Raw genomic sequence first — 21035 nt, 5'->3', positions numbered from 1 at the left:
ATTGACTAGTCGATCGATGTAATGAGCACTCCAGAGCTAGAGGACTCTAGGTGAATGAGATTTGCGGTCTGAACTGAGGCTCAGTTATAGGTATTGAGCACTGACTGGTTATGTTCTGTGCACCCCTGTTCACTGTGAAACAAATATATCCAAATATTTACTACTTTTTACTTGAGTTTTATATTACATTTGTGTTTCATGATCTTCTCAATTCATTTATGTAATTCCTGATCATTTGTCTAATCTGAGCAATCTGACTTGAGCATTTGAAAATCATGCATTTTATCTTTAAGTGGCCTAAATTTTATACAGGTGTCACGCTGACTCAAACTACACAATTTTAGCCCGATTTTATCCTGAGGGTGGTTTAAGAGACCCTGTATCATGACATATACCAACTGCTAAATTGGCAAATCGAAAACCTCACAACTACGTCGCAGGAAGTTTGGCATGTCAGAAGTTCTGGTTGTCATGCCGTATAGTGTGATGCGTCCTTTGTGTTTTTACTATTTGTTGGAGAATACATATTGACCAATATTGTAACTTCGTAACCGACATATGCTTTCTCTTGCACGCTCTGTCACTGTGCCTCATTTTTCACCAGCATATTGGGAAACCTAGATGTTCCCTCCGGACTGGGACACAGTTGTGTTCCTCCACCTCACGTATACAAAACATACCTCAAAATACTACAAATTAAACCCCTTAAAAATGTTCAGTGTCCCACTTTTGTATGAAAGATGTGAGAAACGGACAAAAATGAAATAAAATGATAAGAAATGGTAGATCAGAAACCGCACGCCACTTCTGTTTTTAGATGAATAATGGGCCCGCTTATTAATTAAATTAATTTCAATCATTTTAAATAAAGAACACCGTGACAAAAAAACGGTGGTCAAAAGAAAGTAGCAGTAGTAGTAGTAGAACGCGGTAGCTCCGTCCACTCTTGCTCGTTTTGTGTTTTTGCTGCTTTTCTGTCGTAATGATTTGATTTGGTGATTCTTAATGATCCCATTGACTTTGATTTGCTTTGTGCTTTTGCTTTGTTGTTCTGCGGCCTATGCGACTGTTCCGTCTAACTTATAACTATGCCTTTTCTTGCTACTGTCACAATGAAATTTCCCGAATACGGGATGAATAAAGTTATCCAATCCAATCCAAAGTTGTTGTTCTGAGGGGCTCCAACTGGAAGTAATTCAGGCTGCAATCATTATCAGGAGAATATAAAATAAAATAACGGATACAGGAAATGCATTTTAAAGGGGGATTTCGTAACTTCAATCTCCTTTTCGTACGTTGAGGCGGTCACAAGGCTTTCTTAACCTACACAGGCATTCATAAGTAGAGGTATGACGGTATACGATACAGTGTGACCTAAATTGAATAACAATTACTTGTCCTACCTCCCGACAATGTCAGATTTAGGAACATGTTCTTGGTGGCAGTTTGCAATGAACAGGGAGACTCTGGTCTTGTAGTGTGACAACATGTTCCTTCAAAAACATTCTGGCATCATGCCATAATGTTGTTTAATCTGATGCTGGGCACGACCCAAAAAATTGTGTAGTCTGGGCAAGGCATTAAAGCAGTGGTTCTTAACCTTGTTGGCGCTACCGAACCCCAACAGTTTCATATGCGCATTCACCGAACCCTACTTTAGTGTAAAATATATGATTTATTTTTCAAATTCAAGATACAGTAATCCGGATATCATGGTTAATGTGTTCCAGACATGGCCGCATTAATCGAAAAACCGCGAAGTAGGGTCACCCCTATTCAAAATAAATAAAAATTTCACGGCTGAGTCCGAGATTGGCTTCTGGTTTCGCGTTTCAGCGTGGATTTTGACGTATTTATGAACTTGAAAAAATAATTAAAAATAATAATAGCTAAAAAAAAATCCCCAGGAAAAAAAATCTGCGATGTAGTGAAGCTGCGAAAGTTGAACCGCGAAATGGCGCAGGTTTTCTGTATATAAATTCCCTTCAGCAGCTGGTTGGCCAAGCAATGTAACGTGATCTTCTGCAGCCAGTGAGGGTCAAGCGGTGCATGTTATCGTGAATAGACGTGATACGTCGATGTGACTTGACCTCCGCGGCAGAGGATCCACGAACCCCTGAGACAAATTCACCGAACCCCTAGGGTTCGATCGAACCCAGGTTAAGAACCACTGCATTCAAGGAAGAGGTGAAGTTAAGAATATATGCATCTTCATGTGGGAAAAAAAACATGCAAACCAGGAAATAATGTTTAAACAGAAAATGGCAAAACTCATGCGCTGCCATTTTTGGACTAACATAACATACTCGAGCTTTTTTCTCCCGGAAGTAACTGATGAAAAGCCAACTAGGATGTGTCATTAATTGGATGTGTATTACGCACCATTAAAAAAGTACTGAAATTTACTTCCTCCAATTCTTCCCTCTTCCTAAATGAATCAACAGCGCTAGAGAAAATAATGGAAAATTAAAGAGTTGTATTTTGATCTCCAGCAATAAAATTGTCAATGAAATATCACCGGAGAGCAATTATTTCCTTGACAATGTTGAATTGTACTATGTATGCTACAAAGTGGACACATTCTAAACCAACCGTCCAACTTTTCCCCTTGTTCTGTTACAGCCTCTGAAGGACGATCCACATTTTCATCACTTCTTGCTTAGCCAGTCTGAGAAGGTAAGAGGGTATGCACTAGGGTTGGGCAAATGTCTATATTTCAAAGATGTTTACAATGGAAATATTTCTGTCAAATGAAACAAATGTCCTTTTTATTCTTTGAATGCACAGCATTTTACCTTACTCAATATTTAAACCCTTGCTTTTGTGATTTACAGTCTTAAGGCCAAGTCTAGGGAAACATGGTTTTGTCGCTTCAGATGACCCACAGTATAAACCAGGGGTGCCCAACTCCGGTCCTCGATGTCCCCTATACAGTCTGTTTCCCATGACTCCGACCACCATCACACCTTCATCAAATTATCAGGATCGCTATGAACCTTCTCGTGCGCTTGCTCATGTGTTGATCATTTGATTCAGGTGTGTTAGAGGAGGAAGCTCTGACTGGATAAGGGCCTTCGAGGAACAGAGTTGGTCACCCCTGCTATAAACTAATCATGTCAAACAAGCTGCAGGCTTGTTTATGACAGGTAGCAGAGAATTTTAAGTTGGCCCTTGATTTTAAGACTTTAAACTCAAGAAGGCAATCCCTTGATTGTTGCATCCCAGTGTTTTTTTTAACCATTTGAAAATATGAATGCACTTTTATTTTTTGTGTAATAGTTGAGAAAACATCCATAAAAGCCAATATTTGCAGAAACTTGGTGAAATAGCCTCTTGCTGATGTTTAAATGTCAGAGCTGTTTTAACTAATGGCAGTAATACCCATTCGTTCGCCCATTCCAATCAAAATGGATTAGACGTCGAGCGCCATCAATGGCGGCAAATAAGTTAACTTTTTGGGCCAAAAATAAAATGGTATGGCCCACATGAGATCTCGTTGGCATGAATGTGGACTGTGAACCAAACTGAGTTCTCATTTATATGTAGTTGTTTCATATACCGATTCTGCATAGGCTGACAAAAAACAAATCGGAGCCCTTGCCGGTTTGTGAAAGAGTTAGGCTTTTGGCCTGCACGAAAGGTAGATACAGTATTCCACCAGACATTTCCTTTCACTTTGCGGGGACCTGTTAAAGAAATCTATGGCTGCACCCTGTTGAATGAAGCCACAGATGGGTGTTCAGCAGTTTTTGCCCCGTTTAGTTGTGTGCAAAAATAATTTTGACGCACAAAGAAGAGAGAACAAAGACGCCCCACCAAGGAAGACTTTGTTTCAATTGGTAAAACTGCCTTCATCCATGTGAAAGATGAAGAGTGCCAACAGAGCATGCATCTCTAGTAAAGAAAAGTATGTGCTAAATTTTCTTTTTCCTTTTTATACATGTCTTTGTGTCTATTAGCGGTAGCGTACTTTACTCTAATATTGTCTCCAAATGCTGTATCGACAAGAGTCACAAACATCATTATATTTACCATCGATATGAAACTGTTTAATATAAGACGTCAGTATGGTAAATGATGGGCCCCCCACATGGATGTCTTGGCCACTGAGTTCTGATCAACAGGCACTCATCATTCTTCTATTAATGAAGATGCAAAATAAAATGGTTGGATTTTTCAGATCTGGCTGTTACTCTGCAGTCCGCTTTGGCTTTACAACATATAATTTGAGACTCACCGTTTGTGCTATCTTTGTTAGAAGCTTAATCTGCCATTTTATCTTTCCTCGCAGCCTAAAAATGATAAGCCCGCAGCCTTCTCTGGTGTTCTGTCACATCGTGCCTGGCATTCCGTAAGTTAGCTCCAGTACAAAGGAATGTGGTTATATCTGATGTCACAAAATGGTAGTGCCAATTAGCTGTCATTTTCTGTTTAAACATTTTTCTCTGGTATGATTTGTACATTTGGGTTTCTGAATATCCGTATTTCACAAGAAGGTGATTTATATACTACGTGTTGTCTTGCTCTTTAAAGTTGTGTTCACATCTGCCAAGTTTTACTCTGCTCGTGTGATGGCTTCCCATTTCAAGTCAATGTAATTCCGAATTGAAAGGTGACAGGTAGCCTGGCAACCGGCAGTGCACGTCCTTTTGAACTAAGCGGCTTTATATAACACAGCAACTTTTTATATGTAGTTAAGTATGCTTTGTAGAACATTTGATGTTTTATTGACGTAATTCTTCTAAAAATGGGAAGTCTTTGTGCACATGTCATTTTTGACTTATATACTGTATTTTTATCCTCTATTCCCTTAGCCTGCCTCGTCCATGGAACCTATAAGCAAGCGCTTGAAGATTATTGAAGAGGTATAGTTAACACACTTCGCAAAAGATCAAACTTAAGTTTGAATTCAAGTTTAAAGACAGTGGTTTGCATTTGATTTTATAGGAGAGTGCATCAACCTCCATTCAAGCAGCAGACAGTACAGCTATTAATGGCAGCATCACACCCACAGATAAAAGGTATTAACACACCTCAAAGCAGTGGCAGATTTTCAACCTAATGACATCCAAATTTAGGTTGCAGCCATATTAAGCAATGCTTGTTTAAAACACGAAGTTCACATACCGTGAATAGTTTGGTGCCTAGTGGTCAAGATGGTAACAATGATTTATTTGATTCATATAATAATTTTACAGATTTTGAGCCCATGCTTTGACCAATTGTTTAAAAAAATACAAGCTCATTCTTTCTCTGTCCTGGATGCTTGCATTAAATTTGACAGCTGTTTTATTCAGATACTATGGAATATAGTTTGAATTTTAAAGAAAACTAGAAATTAGTAACCTCTTGTTTCCAGTGGAGATTTTTGTCAAATTTAAATTCTAAAGGAATGGAATGAGGAAAATAATTTTACAAATTGTAGTGTATAAAAAAGCATATATCAACCGCATTTATGCAGTTTTGTAAATTATATATTTGCATGGGACAACACTGAATAAATTCCTTTGATATTATGTAGTCACTGTAGAGCTTGATAATAACAGAAATGTATTGTATCTTCAAAATAACACAAAACACATGAATGTGTAAACTGCTGCCAATGAAAGTGGGTACACCACTTCACTTAAATCTTTTAGTGGGTAGGCTCAGTGTTGTTCTGCATCTCATAAATACTCATTTCTGCTGTGTTATAGACGTTGCACTTTCATGTGTGTGCCGCTCTGTCTCTACATCCCTCCTAAATGATCAGCTGTTTCTCACCATCTTCATCAACCGAACGTTGGTCTGGAACTAGCTTTCACGTCGTATCAGCGCCCTCGTTCTTTTTGGTGTTTCGGTTTTGTAATTACATCTTATATTTACCGACTTTTATCCAACATATTATTCCTATTGACAAAAATTATCTGACTATAATTACTGTTATCGTTTTATCGCCCATGCATACTTTTACGTCATGCCTACAAATCGGTCCGTCATGTTGTAGACATTTTTGCGAGTGGGGAAATTTGTCAGATTGATCATCATACTTGAGAATACCTACAACAACCATTAAGTTTTTATTATGTTTCAACAGATTTTCTTTTCTTTTACTTCCAGAATAGGCTTCCTTGGTCTCGGGCTAATGGGCAGCGGTATTGTTTCCAACTTGCTGAAAATGGGTCATGTTGTCACAGTCTGGAACCGCACAGCAGAAAAGGTACTACCGTATTTTCACGACTATAGGGCGCACCGACCGAAAGGGCGCGGCTTCAGTTTCAATGTCAGTTTTTTGCTCATGGAAAAGGCACTTCGGCTCAATGGACAGACTACAATGGTCGTGCTAGCATGACACATACGTTAGCATCCATGTTCTGGTTTGGAGATTTTTTGGGGAGAATTTGTTTGAGCCATGGTCTTAAACTTTTGATCAGATTATCAACAGTCTATTTCAGTTTTCTTGTTGTTTTCCAAAGTCCTTTTTGCGATGTATTTTGTTGTACTTAGTATTGAAGCACTGTTACAATTTGTTTGCAGCACCATTTTTGTTTAGTACTGCATAGGTTATTGTATTGTTATATTGATTTAAACTACATTTACAATGAACACTGGATTTGAATGTCTAATGAATGAAAACAAGTGTATTTACCTTAAATAAATTAGGCACCTCAAATGCCACCTCCGTAATCACGTGTGATCCTCCAAAGTGTTTAGTCTCTGCAAAGTTTTGAAGAAAAAATGCTGTCAAATTATTTTTTTCACTTAAGTCGATTTATTTCTATAATCGTTAACACAAATGTGTGAATCCCTTGAATCAAATTGATAAATTGTAAAATATTTTGTAGTTTCTAAAATATGAACAAAGAATTTGTTTGTTTCCAGTGTGACCTGTTCATTCAAGAAGGGGCCAGGCTGGGCCGAACTCCTGCTGAAGTGGTTTCAATGTGCGATATCACATTTTCTTGTGTCTCAGACCCAAAAGCTGCCAGAGATGTGAGTGCTTCCCCGGATTGGTAATCAATGCGTCTTTTTTTCTGATATAATTGTCTTTGTGTTTGTATGCAGTTGGTTATGGGTCCCAGTGGAGTGCTGCAAGGAATTAGGCCAGGCAAGTGCTATGTAGAGATGAGTACCGTTGACCCACAGACCATTACAGAACTCTCACAGGTGTGTTAACTCTTGGTAGAGGTGAGATCTTTTACCCGAACCCGACCCGAATTTCGGGTCGGGTCGGGCCTAAAATGTCAATCACTGTCGGGTCGGGCCGGGCTTCTCTCAATGAAAAAAAAGTATACTAAATCAATGTGTGGTCTCTCGCTGCTTTAAAAAAAATGTTTATAAAAATGTATACTAAAATGATTTGTGGATACTAAACTAAGGAATACTTGTTATAAAATAAATAATTTGGGAAAAAACAAATAAGCGCTGTAATGTAATTGCAATTGGAGGTGGAGCTGCAGAGCCAGACCATGCTCTGCACACCTCACGTGAACGGTGCCCTCTCTTCCCCTCCGCAATAATATTAAAGCTGGAGAAGCAAGAAGTTAAGGATAAACTAAAGACATTAGAACTGAAAAGATGATAAGGTGAGTTTTGGAAAAGCTTCAAATTGATTGTTGAATATGCTAGAGAAACTTGCGTTGGCTTCGATGAATGTGGTCAATGTGGCACTTTGCTCTCATACGAGAGCAAAAAGACTAGCACCTCGACGCTGAGCAGGCATTTAAACAGTTGAAATGGTCAAACATCTATATTATTATATAAAATATGTAAATGTTTATAAAGTCTTATTTAACTTGGATTTCCTTATAAAACAGGCTTTACTTTGTTATCATAAATTCTCCCCACTCGGGAGCCCAGAGTCGTCACAAATAAAATATGCAATTTTCGGCCTGATCTTACCTCTCACCCTTGGTGACAATATCAGGAATATTGCTTTACAACCTCAGGAACAAACATGTTAAGTTGATTTATTAGATTATAACATTACTCAACAAGTCAGCCCAAAGGGTCAATGAAAATATGTTGAGGTTAGCATATTTCACACCCCTTGTCCTAAGGCAGGTCAAGGACATATAAACATTTTATAGAATATACAGTGGTTCCTCTACTTCTGAAATTAATTGGTTTTGTAACTTGGAATTTTTGTAAGTAGAAGCATATTTTACATTGAATTAATAGAATTTGTTCCATGATCTTTAATACTAAACCAGTGGTGGGCAAACTATTCCACAAAGGGCAAAAGGGAAAGCAACTCTCCTACCACGACAAATTAAAAAAAAAAAACATACAGAAGTGTATTTATGTTTTGTAACTAGGGTTGTTTTCATATTTTAGAACAAAGGGATTTTTTGTAACTGAATATTTTATATGTAGAAACATTCGTAGAGGTATTCTATATAAATAAAACCTAAGTAACGTTTTCATATTTTAATATTGTAGCATTCCATTTTTTGTATGAATTGTATTATCAGGTGATCACCTCCCGGGGTGGACGTTTCCTGGAATCTCCAGTGGCAGGAAGCCAACAGCTTTCTAATGATGGAATGTTGGTCATCTTGGCAGCTGGGGACCGAACAGTTTATGAGGACTGCAGTAGCTGCTTTCAGGCCATGGGAAAGACTTCCTTCTTCTTGGGTATATAAGGGGGAACCCTCTGGTTCCCTTTGCCTGAATTTTACTATTTAAGATTTTTCCTGTAACATTGGATAAATGCAGTGCACAAACTAGTTACAGCCGTACCTCTACTTACGAAGTTAATTAGTCCTAGAACTTGTTTTGTAACTTGAAAATGTCGTAAGTAGAGCAGTACTTTATATGTAAATTATTTCATTCATTCCACGGTCCTCACACAACTACCAACTAAACCCTTTAAATTTTAAAATTGGCCAAAGTTTCCCAATTTTTTATGAAAGATGTGAGGAAACACAAAAATGAGAGAGAATTAAAAGAAAATGATTTATTAATGTCCTAAAATGAATAATAAGCATATAAAATCTATCCGTGTTGAAACGTAGGGGAACAAGAGGAAGCTAACGGCTGAGAGATAGCACAGTGTGTGTATGTGTTTGTTTTTTGCCTCTTATGTCCCTCTGGGCTTCCCTTGCGCCGCGGAGGAAGGGAAGCCCGGAGGGACACAAGAGGCGAAAAGGAAACACACCCACCCGAAACCCTAACAAGACACGATAACCACACGAACACATGAACACACCTCATAAATGCACCATTAAGAATTCAAACATTAACGTTATGATTTCTTTGGAATTTTATTTTTCTACGAGGACAGAAAGTTCTTGAAAACTTCTCCAGCACTTCTTTGATTTTTGCTTTTGCAATGCTCGCTGCTTCCTCCTCGTTTTAATCCCCGTATTGTCGAGTGTTCCATTAACTCTAGAGAGATCGTTTTTTTGCACCTCAACCAACTCGTCAATATCATCGCTGACCACTTCTTTTCATTCGCACTGGTAATTTTCTTGGGAAGCACGATGATAAAAACAGAAGCAGCTGCTTTATCCACACTTGGAAAAACTCAACATAAAAACACCATCTGAATTCCGTGACAACGAGTGGCGGTCAAAAGTCCATAAGAGAGAATCTTGAAACATGGATAGTGGTTGTTGTGAGAGAGTCAATGACAGCCCAGTAGAGTGTAGCGAGGTTATAAAGTGAGAATCAATGCACCCGCGACAATATTTTCAAATTAAAATAACGATTAAGGAAATGCATTTACTTTTTTGGGTGATTTCGTAACTTGGATCTTTTTCGTATGTCAAGGCACTCATTTGCATATAATAAGCTTTCCTATCCTGAAAATGTCGTACCTAGAGGCATTGGTAAGTAGAGGTATGACTGTATATTATGGCTGCAAAGAGTAATCGGTTAAACAGTGTTTCGATTTAAAAGAAATCTTACAATTGAATTTTTCCGCTTTCAATTAATGGCATGGTTATGTTTGTTTTGAGTGTGCTATATTTTGTTTTACTGATTTGGGGGTACAGTGCCCTCTGGTAGCAACAGTGAATATCAATAATACCTTGAGATGCGTTCCTGGACCGAGCTCGTATATCAATTTACTCTTATCTCAAATAAAATTTTCCCATAGGAATAACCTAAATACAAATTAATCCGTTCCCAACCTCCGAAAAAACACCAAAACAGGATATTACAATGAAGAAACGTCTTTTTACTTGTTCTAATTCTCCACCTACTCACAAAGTAACAAATGCCTATCTAGACGTTATGATCTTCAATACTAAAATGTGACATGTAGCATCTTAATATCGATTGTCATCATACGCCTTTTCTTCGCACTACGTCATTAAGTCACTAAGTCATTACACAGAAGGGATTGATGGCTGCTGGGAAAAAACTGTCCTTAAGCCTATTTATCGGTGCTTTGTGAGACCTGTAGCGTCTGCCAGAAGGCAGCAGCTGGAACAGGTTGTGACCAGTGTGGTATGGGTCCCCGACAATGTTCCCGGCTCTGCTGAGGTAGCGAGGGCTGGCAATGTCTTCCAGTGAGGGCCGAGAGCAGCAGACAATCTTCTGGGCAGTGTTGATCACTCTCTGCATGGCCTTTTTGTCTGCTGGCGTGCTTCCACCGTACCACACTGTAATGCATTATGCCAGGATGCTCTCCACTGTGGATCTATAGAAGGTTACCAGAAACTTAGTGTCAAAATTGTTCCTCCTGAGTACCCTCAGGAAATGGAGCCGTTTCTGGGCCTTCTTCACCACTGCTGTGGTGTTGGTAGACCAGGAGAGCTTATCCGTGACATGGTCCCCCAGGAATTTGAAGGACTGGACCCTGTCTACATATACTCCATTTATGAGGAGTGGGGCCAGATCTGTGCTGCGTTTGCGAAAGTCCAGGATTATTTCTTGAGTTTTCGTGGTGTTCAGTGTGAGATTGTTCACCAAGCACCACAAAGACAGTTTGTTGACCTCATCTCTGTGGGCCGACTCATCCCCACCTGAGATGAGTCGGACCACAGTGGTGTCATTGGCAAATTTGACTATGGAGTTAGACTGGTAGGTCGGTGTACAGGGAGTACAGAAGAGGACTCGGTACACAGCCTTGAGGGGAGCCAGTGCTCAGTGTAATGGAGGAAGAGAGGTGGGGACCAAGTCTAACAGTGGTTGGTTGGTTAAGAAGTTCTTTATGCAGCAGCAGATGGAAGAGGATAGTCCAAGCTGGGAGAGTTTGTCAGCCAGAATGTCCGGCATTATAGTGTTGAAGCCTGAGCTATAGTCAATGAAAAGCATCCTCACGTAGTTCCCATGGTGCTCCAGGTGGCTCAGTGCTGTGTGTAGAGCTACGGTGATGGCGTCCTCAGTTGACCTGTTTGCTCTATAAGCAAAACGGTGAGGGTCAACTGAGGGAGGGATTGTATCCCTGATATGGCGGGCGATCTTTTCAAAGCACTTCATGATCACAGGCGTAAGTGCAACAGGCTGTCAATGGTTGGCTTTTTAGGGACAGGGATGGATGATTTCAGGCAGGATGGAATGATGGATTGTGGCAGGGAACAACTGAAAATCTTTGTGAAAACACCAGTCGGCTGGTCAGCTCAGGCTTTGAGCACCTTCCCAGGTACTCCGTCGGGGCCAGCAGCCTTCCTGGTGTTCACAGTCCGCATTACCTGTCTCACTTCATGTTCCTGAAGCTTCAGTGTACTGCTGCAGGGTGGTGGTGGATGTGTTGAGACTGGGTCATATTTGTCCGTCTCAAAGGGGGCAAAGAAACTGTTCCGTTCCTCTGCTAGTGAGGCATCTGCGTTAACAGACACATTATTGTCATTGTAATTGGTAATGTGTCGTATTCCCTGCCACATCTTCTTTGGTTTATTTCCTGTAAACTGTTCCTCGATTTTCCTTGTATATGCTGCCTTGGCCTTTTTAATGCCTCTCTTCAGCTGTGCTCTGGCAGTGCTGTATTTTACCTTGTCCCCCGACCTGAAGGTGGTATTACGGCATTTGATGAGTGCCTGTGTCTCACTGGTCATCCAGGGTTTTTGGTTAGGAAAAACCTGTATCCGTTTATTAACAGTGATGTTGTCCGTGCAGTTTTTGATGTAGGAAAGTACAGTGTCCGTGTAGTCCTGGAGGTTGTGGTGTTCAAAAAGTTCCCAAATGGTGCGGGAAAAACAGTCCTGCAGCTAAGAAAGGGCGTCCCCGGGCCATGTTTTTATTATCTTTATTTGTGGCCTTGTTAGCCTCCAGAGTGGGGTGCATGAGGGGGTGAGGGACAGGCAGAGATGGTCGGATCAACAAGAATAGAAAATGCTTTATCATATATTTTATTTATTTTAATGATTATTTTGTCTTTTTTGTGTTTTGTCCGTATTTCATGCAAATTTGGTACTTTTATTATTTTAAAGGTTTTAGTTGGTTGTATTGAAACTGATTACGACTTTTACATCTAAAATGCATCTCTACTTAAGAAAAATGACATTACGAAACCACTTTTGGGACCAATTTCATAAGTTGAGCTACCACTGTAGTTCACCCTAGCTGCAATTCTTACAAGTTCCTCTCCTTAGAAGACCAAAACATAAGATGTTTATTGCAATATTTTTTCTGAAAGAAAAAATCATGTTTATTTTAAAGGTGAAGCAGGGAACGCAGCAAAAATGATGCTCATCCTCAACATGGTGCAAGGCAGCTTCATGGCCACCATTGCAGAAGGACTCACTCTGGCCCAGGCTACTGGCCAATCACAGCAAACCTTCCTTGACATTCTATGCCAGGGCCAGATGGCAAGCACCTTTGTGGACCAGAAATGCCAAAGTAAGCAAAGTACAGGTTGCTGAATATGTAGCTCATTATCCACCAGTAGACCACCCAGGTACTACTGGTGGATAACACGACAATAAGATACGATGAATTTGGCATATATGCAGTAAGCTAGTGCATGAATCGGAAGTGTATTTTCACCACCATACCCATACTTGATAAACTTTGCAATAGAGTCCATTGTGAGCTATGTTAACATACATAACTGCTGACCTTTGTCATGAGCCTGGGGATCGCAGGAGGGTGACTCCCTGAAAAGTAGATCTTTGAGCAAAAAAGGTTTGAAAACCCCTGTCTTGAGACATTATACATAACGGCATATGTTCGCATATTGCTAAAATGGAGTTTTGCTTTTTAAAGGCAATTGAATAACTTTTCTCTGTACAATATGAATCTCATAAAACTATATATATCATAATATTGTAAACCAGATGTTTATTCTTGTTGCCTTGTCTAGATATTCTACAAGGCAACTTCAAACCAGACTACTATTTGAAGCACATTCAGAAGGATTTAAGGCTAGCCATTTCTATGGGAGATATGGCGAACCATCCCACCCCGATGGCAGCAGCTGCAAATGAGGTAAATCTTTTTGAGGTGTCTGGATGGTACCAAGACTTGATTTTGTTTGTATTCCTGTTTACCCTCCCTTATTCTGAATTATTGGAAATTGCCGAATAAGTATAAGGGTCATTCAATAAATTAGGTAAATCATTTGGTATCAGGACCTCGAACACAGAACCTTACTTTTTCATACATTTTTCCCATTTGTGTGTGCACAAGCTACCGTATTTCCTAAAATCTGTAAAAATAAAAATGGATTGATCTCTCAACAAGTCTCTTACAACACTTGACTTTATCGTCAAACTTTATGTCTCTTGTGAACGCTTTCCTGGGACCAAAGAGGTAAAATGGTCTGGCCTTTAAGGGGAGATGAGGGAGAAGTTCCCAGGCCCATCCTTAACACCGGTCCGTCCTTCTTAAAACTATTTAGCCTATTTGTACACTTTTTTTCTGGCTGAAACACGCCACCACACGCAGTTGACATTCTCCTATGACTTTCAATTAGTTTGCACCCTTCAGCAACCAAAAATTTGAGAACTGTTTATTTCTTGAGCAAGCTTCTTGATCGACCATCTTTGTTAATCGCCTATTTTTACAGACGCTCCCCTACTTATGAACATTCGAGTTATGAACAACGGCAGATACGAACATGTCTGCAAATTGCATTTATGTCGAAAAATGTTCGTACGTTCGATTTTGTATTGCGCGCCTTTTTCTGAGTAGTGCTTCTTTCCGCCGCTAATACCGACGGCTGCCGCTGTGAGAGCTCAGATCATCCAGCATCCACCTTCCTCTGCCCAGTTCATTGCAGTGCGGAAGTGGGTGAACGTATCTCCAGTGCGCAAAGAACCTTTTTAATTTTTATCATTAAATATCTCGTGCATCCATTATTCAATATGGTTGGTGAAAAGCGAAAGGCCTCTAGTGAGGGAGGGGCAAGCCATTTCATTTGAAATGAGTGGCAATAATAACGAAGCTTGATGCACGTGAGAAAGTGGTGAGCGTTGCACGGGAATACAACTTGAATCGTTTGACCGTCAGTACCATTTATAAACATAAAGATCGAGCAGCAGGACCCAAATATTGAACGTTGCACAAAGTTTGCAAATCAATTGAATGATGCCATACAGTGCTACCGCATCATTTATGATGAAAAAAAAAAGCAGAAAACTGTGCAATCGTTATTAGATGGCTTCCTTCGGCCAGTTTCTAGTAAATCTCTCTCTCTCTCTAATGTATGTATACAGTACTGTATGTATTCTCTCCATTTTATTAAATGTTTTTTTTTCAGTACAAACCAATGGGTGTTACTTATACAAGCCTTAAACATACAAATGCACTTATATAAACCTTCAATATACTTATATAGGCCTTAAACATAAATTATAATACAAAATATAGCACTGAGCAACTTACGAACAAATTCAACTTAATGAACAATCGCTCGGAACCTAACTCGTTCGTAAGTAGGGGAGCGTCTGTATTAAAACTACCAAAAAAAAATCCATAGAAAAATGTAAAACTGAATGAAAACTATCTGTTTTAAAAGTCTGATACTGAAAATGTACCTTGTCCATTGAATGAACCGCCAATATTAGTGCTCTTAAGATCATACCAATGGAGAAATTCAATTGTCCCAAGAAATACTGTATAAAGGACTGTCGTGATATGCAATGAATCCATTTATCGCAAGATAAGAAAAGGGGTAGTTATTTTCATGGCTGGGGTTTATCGCTGTGTGCTCTCGGCACAGATTGCATGTTTAAACTTAGCCCCTTGATTGCATCTGCGGCAATAGTTCGATTGAGAGAGGTTTATTGGTCATCGACACACCGTAGATCTAAAACTCCAGCACAAAATACATTTTAAAAATCTACAGAGCACATTGTAGAGCATTGGCATTGTTACATTGATTTTAATTATTGTAGTCTTCAAAACGCAATCTTTGTGGTTAAATTATGACACTTCAAACACAAAAACTTGCTGGTTTACAGCATTTGTAAAACAATGAAAAACAAAAAAATGTGCAACGATCACGCTTTGTGAGGGTAAAGGGATCAGGTCAACTTCTTGCATTGAGTTTAAAGCCCACAAAAAGTGGCACTTCCGTTGAACATTTCAAAATATGTTGAACATAAATGCAGACGTCTGCAGTTACTCTCACATACAGTTGTACTTCTACTTACGAAATTAATTGGTTCCAGAACTTTTTTTGTAACTTGAAAATTTCACAAGTAGAGCAGCACTTTATATATAAATTATCTCAATTCGTTCCAAGGTCCTCACACAACTACCAACTAAAATTGGTCAGTGTCCCAATTTTGTATGAAATTTGTGAGAAATATAAAAATGAATAAATGTGTTCCCCTTCAAATTTGTATTACTTGTCTTTTGTGCTTAAAAAGCTGATCTTTGTTTGTCTGCAGGTGTACAAGAGGGCTAAGGCACTGGACCAGTCAGACAATGATATTTCTGCAGTCTACAGAGCCTACATTCATTGAGTTGTGACTTACTGTCTGGACCACAACATCATTAATCGTTCATTGTTCCCTCCTCTTGATGTAACAAGTTTTATACTTTTAAGTCTAGTTTTATTTCACAGTTATTCCATTTTTTACACCTGCTTTGTTATATGCACACAACTGATGGGATTGCAATTTCTTCATTATAGGAAAACAAATGAACATTGCACTGACTAAATTAAGAGGAAGATGTTTGTGTACTGCTCTAACCAAGGTTGTACTACTGCAAACTTATAATACTTCTGTCATCAGACTAGTGTTGTATGATGTTTGTGAGGACTAAAATTTCGCGTTCAGAACCACTGAAGAGCACGTTTTCCAGTCCCCCATTGATTGTTGTCAGGTGCAGAATGCATAACTCCAAATACTTTTTATGTACAAATTAGTTGATTTGAGTTTTTTTTTCCTTTTACTCTTTTCTTTAAATATCTAAAATTCCAAGAGAGGGAAAGTAGAACACTGCATTGCCTTAATAATATAAACCTCCCTCAAATCTTTCGGTGAATTTATTTATTTGTGAAGTCCTCTTACGTGACCTAAACGTAGAGGTTTATTTCATTTCCTAACCAGTTATAAGAACAGCAGCCTTAAAATGCAGTAAGAAATAGACATTCTTATGAAAACGTCATATTTCCACATTGTTTTTTTTAATTCAGTCTGAATTTCTCAGTTTCTTATTTGTTTTAATATATCTATATTGTCCCGGATTGAGTGAAATCCACTATTGAGTTATATTTTAACCTGGTCAAAAATTGGAAGCCCCCCCCATCAACTTTTTTTTGTGATCTCTAGAAATGGGGATACTGTAGTACTACATACAGGGTGTGTTCCACAAGGCAACATTGGGATAAGCTTGAGTGGACAAATGAAAATAAAACTAAACATGGTGAATAGTTTTTTTTATGACTGAGAAATGTTTCACTGACTGAAGCTGCAGAATAAATTGAACATTCAAAGCAGCAAACTTTTCTCTTATGTCATTCTTCAGTTCACTCTCCGTAAAGCTCACACGCTTTGCTCAAATCACTAGTTTGGTACCGTTTGTTACACATTAGACATTTGGGTTCAAAATGTATTGTCGTTTCTCTTACGTCAGTTAAAAACAACAGCAAGAAATGACGTACAAAAAAATTAATGCCAGTGCAGGCATCAAAACCAGAGATTGCTGAATTAATCAGAAAAGTGTATATCATTTCTTGCCTTAGTAGACACCATGTTCTGTTGTACAGTTCGCTTTTTTTGTGTGAAAGAATTAGATTTTGCTGTGAATGTCAAAAGAAAATAATATAGCATACCATGGGGTAAATTTTCATTTTTGAGGATTTTGCATTTTAGTTCCCCACACTGAGCATGTTTTACAAGAGATGTAAGTAGCACCATGAGTTTGAGTACAAATAATTTTGTATTTTCAATCACTAGTTTAAACAATTTGTTACTCTTTGGTTTGCCCTAATGCTGTAGAATTATACATTTTTATTTGGATTCATTCTCATGCCATTTTTTCTTTTTTGAATAGTTTAATGATAAAACCAACCTACGGAGACTTGGGTTATTTATGATTGTGTGTACATGTGAAAATAAAAGCTTTTATGGTGTTGAATAAATCCAATCCTCATTACTGACAAAGTATTGGTTTCCTTAATGTTGCCACTTGGATTCTCTCGGTTTCTCTTGCTTTTTATCTCGTTCTCTTTTCTTCTCTTATGCCGCACTGGAGTATACGTCAAATTTGGGGGGGATTGCACTTGATAAAATTTAAACAGAACAAACGTCATAGAATGTTCATTTTGTATGAACACTAAAACAAGCTTGATCTATAGCTCATTGTGCCTTTTAAGATATATTTTACAGCATACTATACCTCTATAACATAGGTGTCAAACTCGTTCAAGAAAGGGTTGAGTGGGTGCAGGTTTTCGTTCCAACCCACCAAGATGACACCTTTTCACCAATCTGTCAGGTGCTGCTTCTTCCAGCAGACCTCCTCATTGGCCAACTGTCTGCGCTCGTTCAGTAGGGAGGCGCCCCTGCAACCCCTTGGCTCTTTCTGGAATCAGTTTGACACCTGTGCTCTATAAGATGCATTTTACCCCTCCGCGCTCAATTAGTGTCCAAAGTATAGGCATCTCTACGCACTCAGTCAGGCTAAGAGATTGTAACGAGTCGGGTTTTAATGTTGAAGTTGTGTTTTCCGACTGTTCTCAATCTCATGCCCAATCTCCCTCACAACCATGAATATTTCTATGCCTAAATGACAAGGCAGAATGAAGACAGTTGTAGGGACAGTGCAAGTTCTCAATATGGCAAAGAAAGGGAACACTTATACGTTGCCATTTTGTTAAATTTTGTGAGTAAATGACTACCATTTCCTTTATCAAGAAGGACGAGGCTAACATTAGTAAGACGTATTCCATCACTTTGAGTAGTAATACGGCAATTTCGTTATACGCAGCTGTGTATGATGACAAAGGCTTTTGATTTGGCAAAGAGGATTGTTACGTCTGTGTGGAAGCTACTACTTTGGCCGTATCACGAAAGAAGAACACCGCCTTGTATCTTGGTCTTGGAAACAAAACTACTTTCTGCTATAGTTTAGGTATGACATCCACCACCAATGTAAAACTAAAATGAAATAAAAATGCAACTTATTGTCTGTAAAACAGTGTTTTGTAACAGCTTTATTCTGTCCTCATCATGCAAAGACTATGTGGCTTATATTTATGTGCCTCCACTTATGTCATGGTGAGAATATAACACTTGACACAATTGTGTTTCATATATTTTGTTCAAAACCTCGACAAACAGTTGAACATGGTGAAGAACACAAAGCTTCTCCACTGCAAGAATTTGCAGATTTTTTTTCCCAACAGAACACTACAGCTGGCTCTAGAGGTGACTGAGTTGTTCCTTTCAGAAAGATTGCATTTAGCCAAAAAATCTTCTTCTCTGTTCGTGCCTCACATACCTGGAACTCAATACCAAATACTAGTGATGGGTCCAGCGACACAGATGCGCCAATGCGTGCACCAAGCTCCCTCGGCAAACCGTATGACGGTGCGCTAAAATAATCTTAATTTCGCTTCTCAAATATCACTGCTTGTCTAATAGGTATGAGTGTGATTGTGAATGGTTGTTTGTCTCCTTGTGCCCTGCGATTGGCTGGCCACCAATTGAGGGTGACCCCCACCTCTGGCCCGAAGTCAGCTGAGATAGGCTCCAGCATCCCCCGCGCCCCTAGTGAGGATAAAGCGGTTCAGAAAATGAGATGAGAGTTAAGGCCTAAAAACCTGCAACAGAAGGCTCGCGATCTGCAGAAGTCTTCCGAAGAAGGATAGTGGGCGGAGCCATCTAATTCGGAACGTGTGACCAAAATACTGGTGCATTCAAGGCACTGTGCAATTTCATGACTGGTTTCATTTCTTTTAAGTGTTTGTCATGCGTGGTATTAATTAGAGAGAGAGAGAGAGAGAGAGAGAGAGAGCTGCCGTACAGATGTTCTGCATTCTTGTTGTGTATAGTAACATTCAAAACAGCAGCTTGTGTCCACAGATGGTCCGGGTAATATAAATTGGCGAAAATTGTTGTAGGTTTCAAATTTTGAAACGAAATACATTTAGCTGAATATTTTTTCACATTATGATGTTTACAATTACATAGTGCATCATTTAGTGTGAGCATGCATTGTGCGTCAAGCCGTCCCTTTTTAAGCGTGTGAGTTCCATTTGACAACTGAGCGTTCTCACTGGCCGTAAAGGGATCGTCTCATCTGCTAAGCTAGGCAGCAAACGTTACCACGGGAGCGGACACGTCGGGTCGTTTGGTATCAGGTGCTTATTTACGCTTTGTCTTTGTTTACTGCTCAAAATGCTCAATCATCAGAGATCTTTGTCGGAGCTACCCACGATGTCGGCTGCTAGTCAAGTGGAGAGAGCAGTGCTGGTAAGAACGTGTGTCTTCTGTCAGTCTGCAGGGAAGAGAAGCTAGCTCCGTAACGCATCCCCATTCAAAGGTTTCCCCCATTTTCTAAAAAACAAACAAACCAAAAAACCAAAACAAAAATAGGTCTGAACCTTGAGTTCAGCATCTCTGCCGTTTAGCCAAATGAGTAGTGATACATTTGCATGCTCTTATAACCTGTCACCGTGAGAATCTATTCGGGACTCAGGACGAGAATAGAATGCAGGCAAGGTTTACACAGTCAGGTATTTGTGTCATAGTATGCTGGCGTCAGGCCCGGCCGAACCAAACATCTGTGCAAATTGTCCAGATACGACCCACACTTATTAAAAACAAACCAGAAAGGTCATTATTTCACTCTCAGGAGAAACTCCTCCAATTGCATTAAAATATAATGATAGGAGCGGCAACTAATAGCTGTGATTACACGCGCTGCAATTAAAATGATCATATTAGCATTTAAAATATATCATTTAAAGGTTCTCCAAATGTATAAGATTGGGTAAAGAAACACATTGATTGAATGTGCGATTAAAACTTCTCTCATCTCATTTTCTGAACTGCTTTATCCTCACTGGGATCCTGGGGGGTGCTGGAGCCTATCCCAGCTGACTTCGGGCCAGAGGCGGGGGACACCCTGAATTGGTGGGCAGCCAATCGCAGGGCGACAAACAACCATTCACACTCACACCTAGGGGCAATTTAGAGTGTCCAATCAGCCAGCCTACCATGCATATCTTTGGAATGTGGGAGGAAACCGGAGTATCCGGAGAACAACCACGCAGTCTAAGGGAGAAATGCAAACTCCACAAAGGTGGACCGGCCTAGTTTTGAACCCAGATCCCCCACTGTGAGGCTGACGCGCTAACCACTCAGCTGCGGGGCTGCCCTTCAAGTAAGAGTTTAGTCACTCAATAATTTTGTCGTAATGAGGGATTTTCTGTAAGATAAAAGGTTACAAGCTGGACCATTATTTGAATATTATTACCTATGTGTGAGCATTTTGGGGACGAATAATTATTTTGACATAATTACAAAATTGATTAATAACAATGACTTTTTTTTTCTTGAGAACAAAATATTTATATTGTGACTGTTAACACTACATGGCTGTTAAAGGATCTCTGTCCAATATAGTACTTGTTTAAATTAAACTAACTAGTTGACATTTGTGTACATTTTTTAAATCTATTTTTTGCTGGCATGTATTTCATTCAT

At 39.3% G+C, this 21035-nt stretch overlaps 2 protein-coding genes across 5 annotated transcripts in view; both read left to right on the top strand.

Annotated features, from left to right (window-relative positions):
• Window positions 1-17486, top strand: part of glyr1 (glyoxylate reductase 1 homolog (Arabidopsis)) — a 38772-nt gene extending 21286 nt beyond the window's left edge. For both annotated transcript variants that reach the window (XM_077618183.1, XM_077618182.1), the window contains 11 exons: window positions 2623-2676; window positions 4292-4351; window positions 4815-4865; window positions 4948-5021; window positions 6100-6199; window positions 6862-6972; window positions 7045-7146; window positions 8454-8616; window positions 12589-12768; window positions 13232-13356; window positions 15765-17486. In XM_077618183.1, the coding sequence (XP_077474309.1) occupies window positions 2623-2676; window positions 4292-4351; window positions 4815-4865; window positions 4948-5021; window positions 6100-6199; window positions 6862-6972; window positions 7045-7146; window positions 8454-8616; window positions 12589-12768; window positions 13232-13356; window positions 15765-15839 (1095 nt within the window). In that variant the 3' untranslated portion in view covers window positions 15840-17486. The remainder of the gene's footprint in view (window positions 1-2622; window positions 2677-4291; window positions 4352-4814; window positions 4866-4947; window positions 5022-6099; window positions 6200-6861; window positions 6973-7044; window positions 7147-8453; window positions 8617-12588; window positions 12769-13231; window positions 13357-15764) is intronic.
• A 1818-nt stretch (window positions 17487-19304) lies between these two features.
• rogdi (rogdi atypical leucine zipper) overlaps window positions 19305-21035 on the top strand; it is a 35514-nt gene continuing 33783 nt past the window's right edge. The window contains exon 1 of one of the 3 annotated variants that reach the window (XM_077618442.1): window positions 19305-19799. In XM_077618442.1, coding sequence (XP_077474568.1) covers window positions 19725-19799 — 75 coding nt within the window. In that variant the 5' untranslated portion in view covers window positions 19305-19724. The remainder of the gene's footprint in view (window positions 19800-21035) is intronic. The other 2 variants (XM_077618443.1, XM_077618441.1) reach the window with 2 other exon arrangements.

The sequence above is a fragment of the Stigmatopora argus genome, chromosome 14 (genome assembly GCF_051989625.1).
Source record: "Stigmatopora argus isolate UIUO_Sarg chromosome 14, RoL_Sarg_1.0, whole genome shotgun sequence".
Lineage (NCBI taxonomy): Eukaryota > Metazoa > Chordata > Actinopteri > Syngnathiformes > Syngnathidae > Stigmatopora > Stigmatopora argus.
Note: the sequence above shows the minus strand (reverse complement) of the source record. Positions and strands in the feature narration are given on the sequence as shown.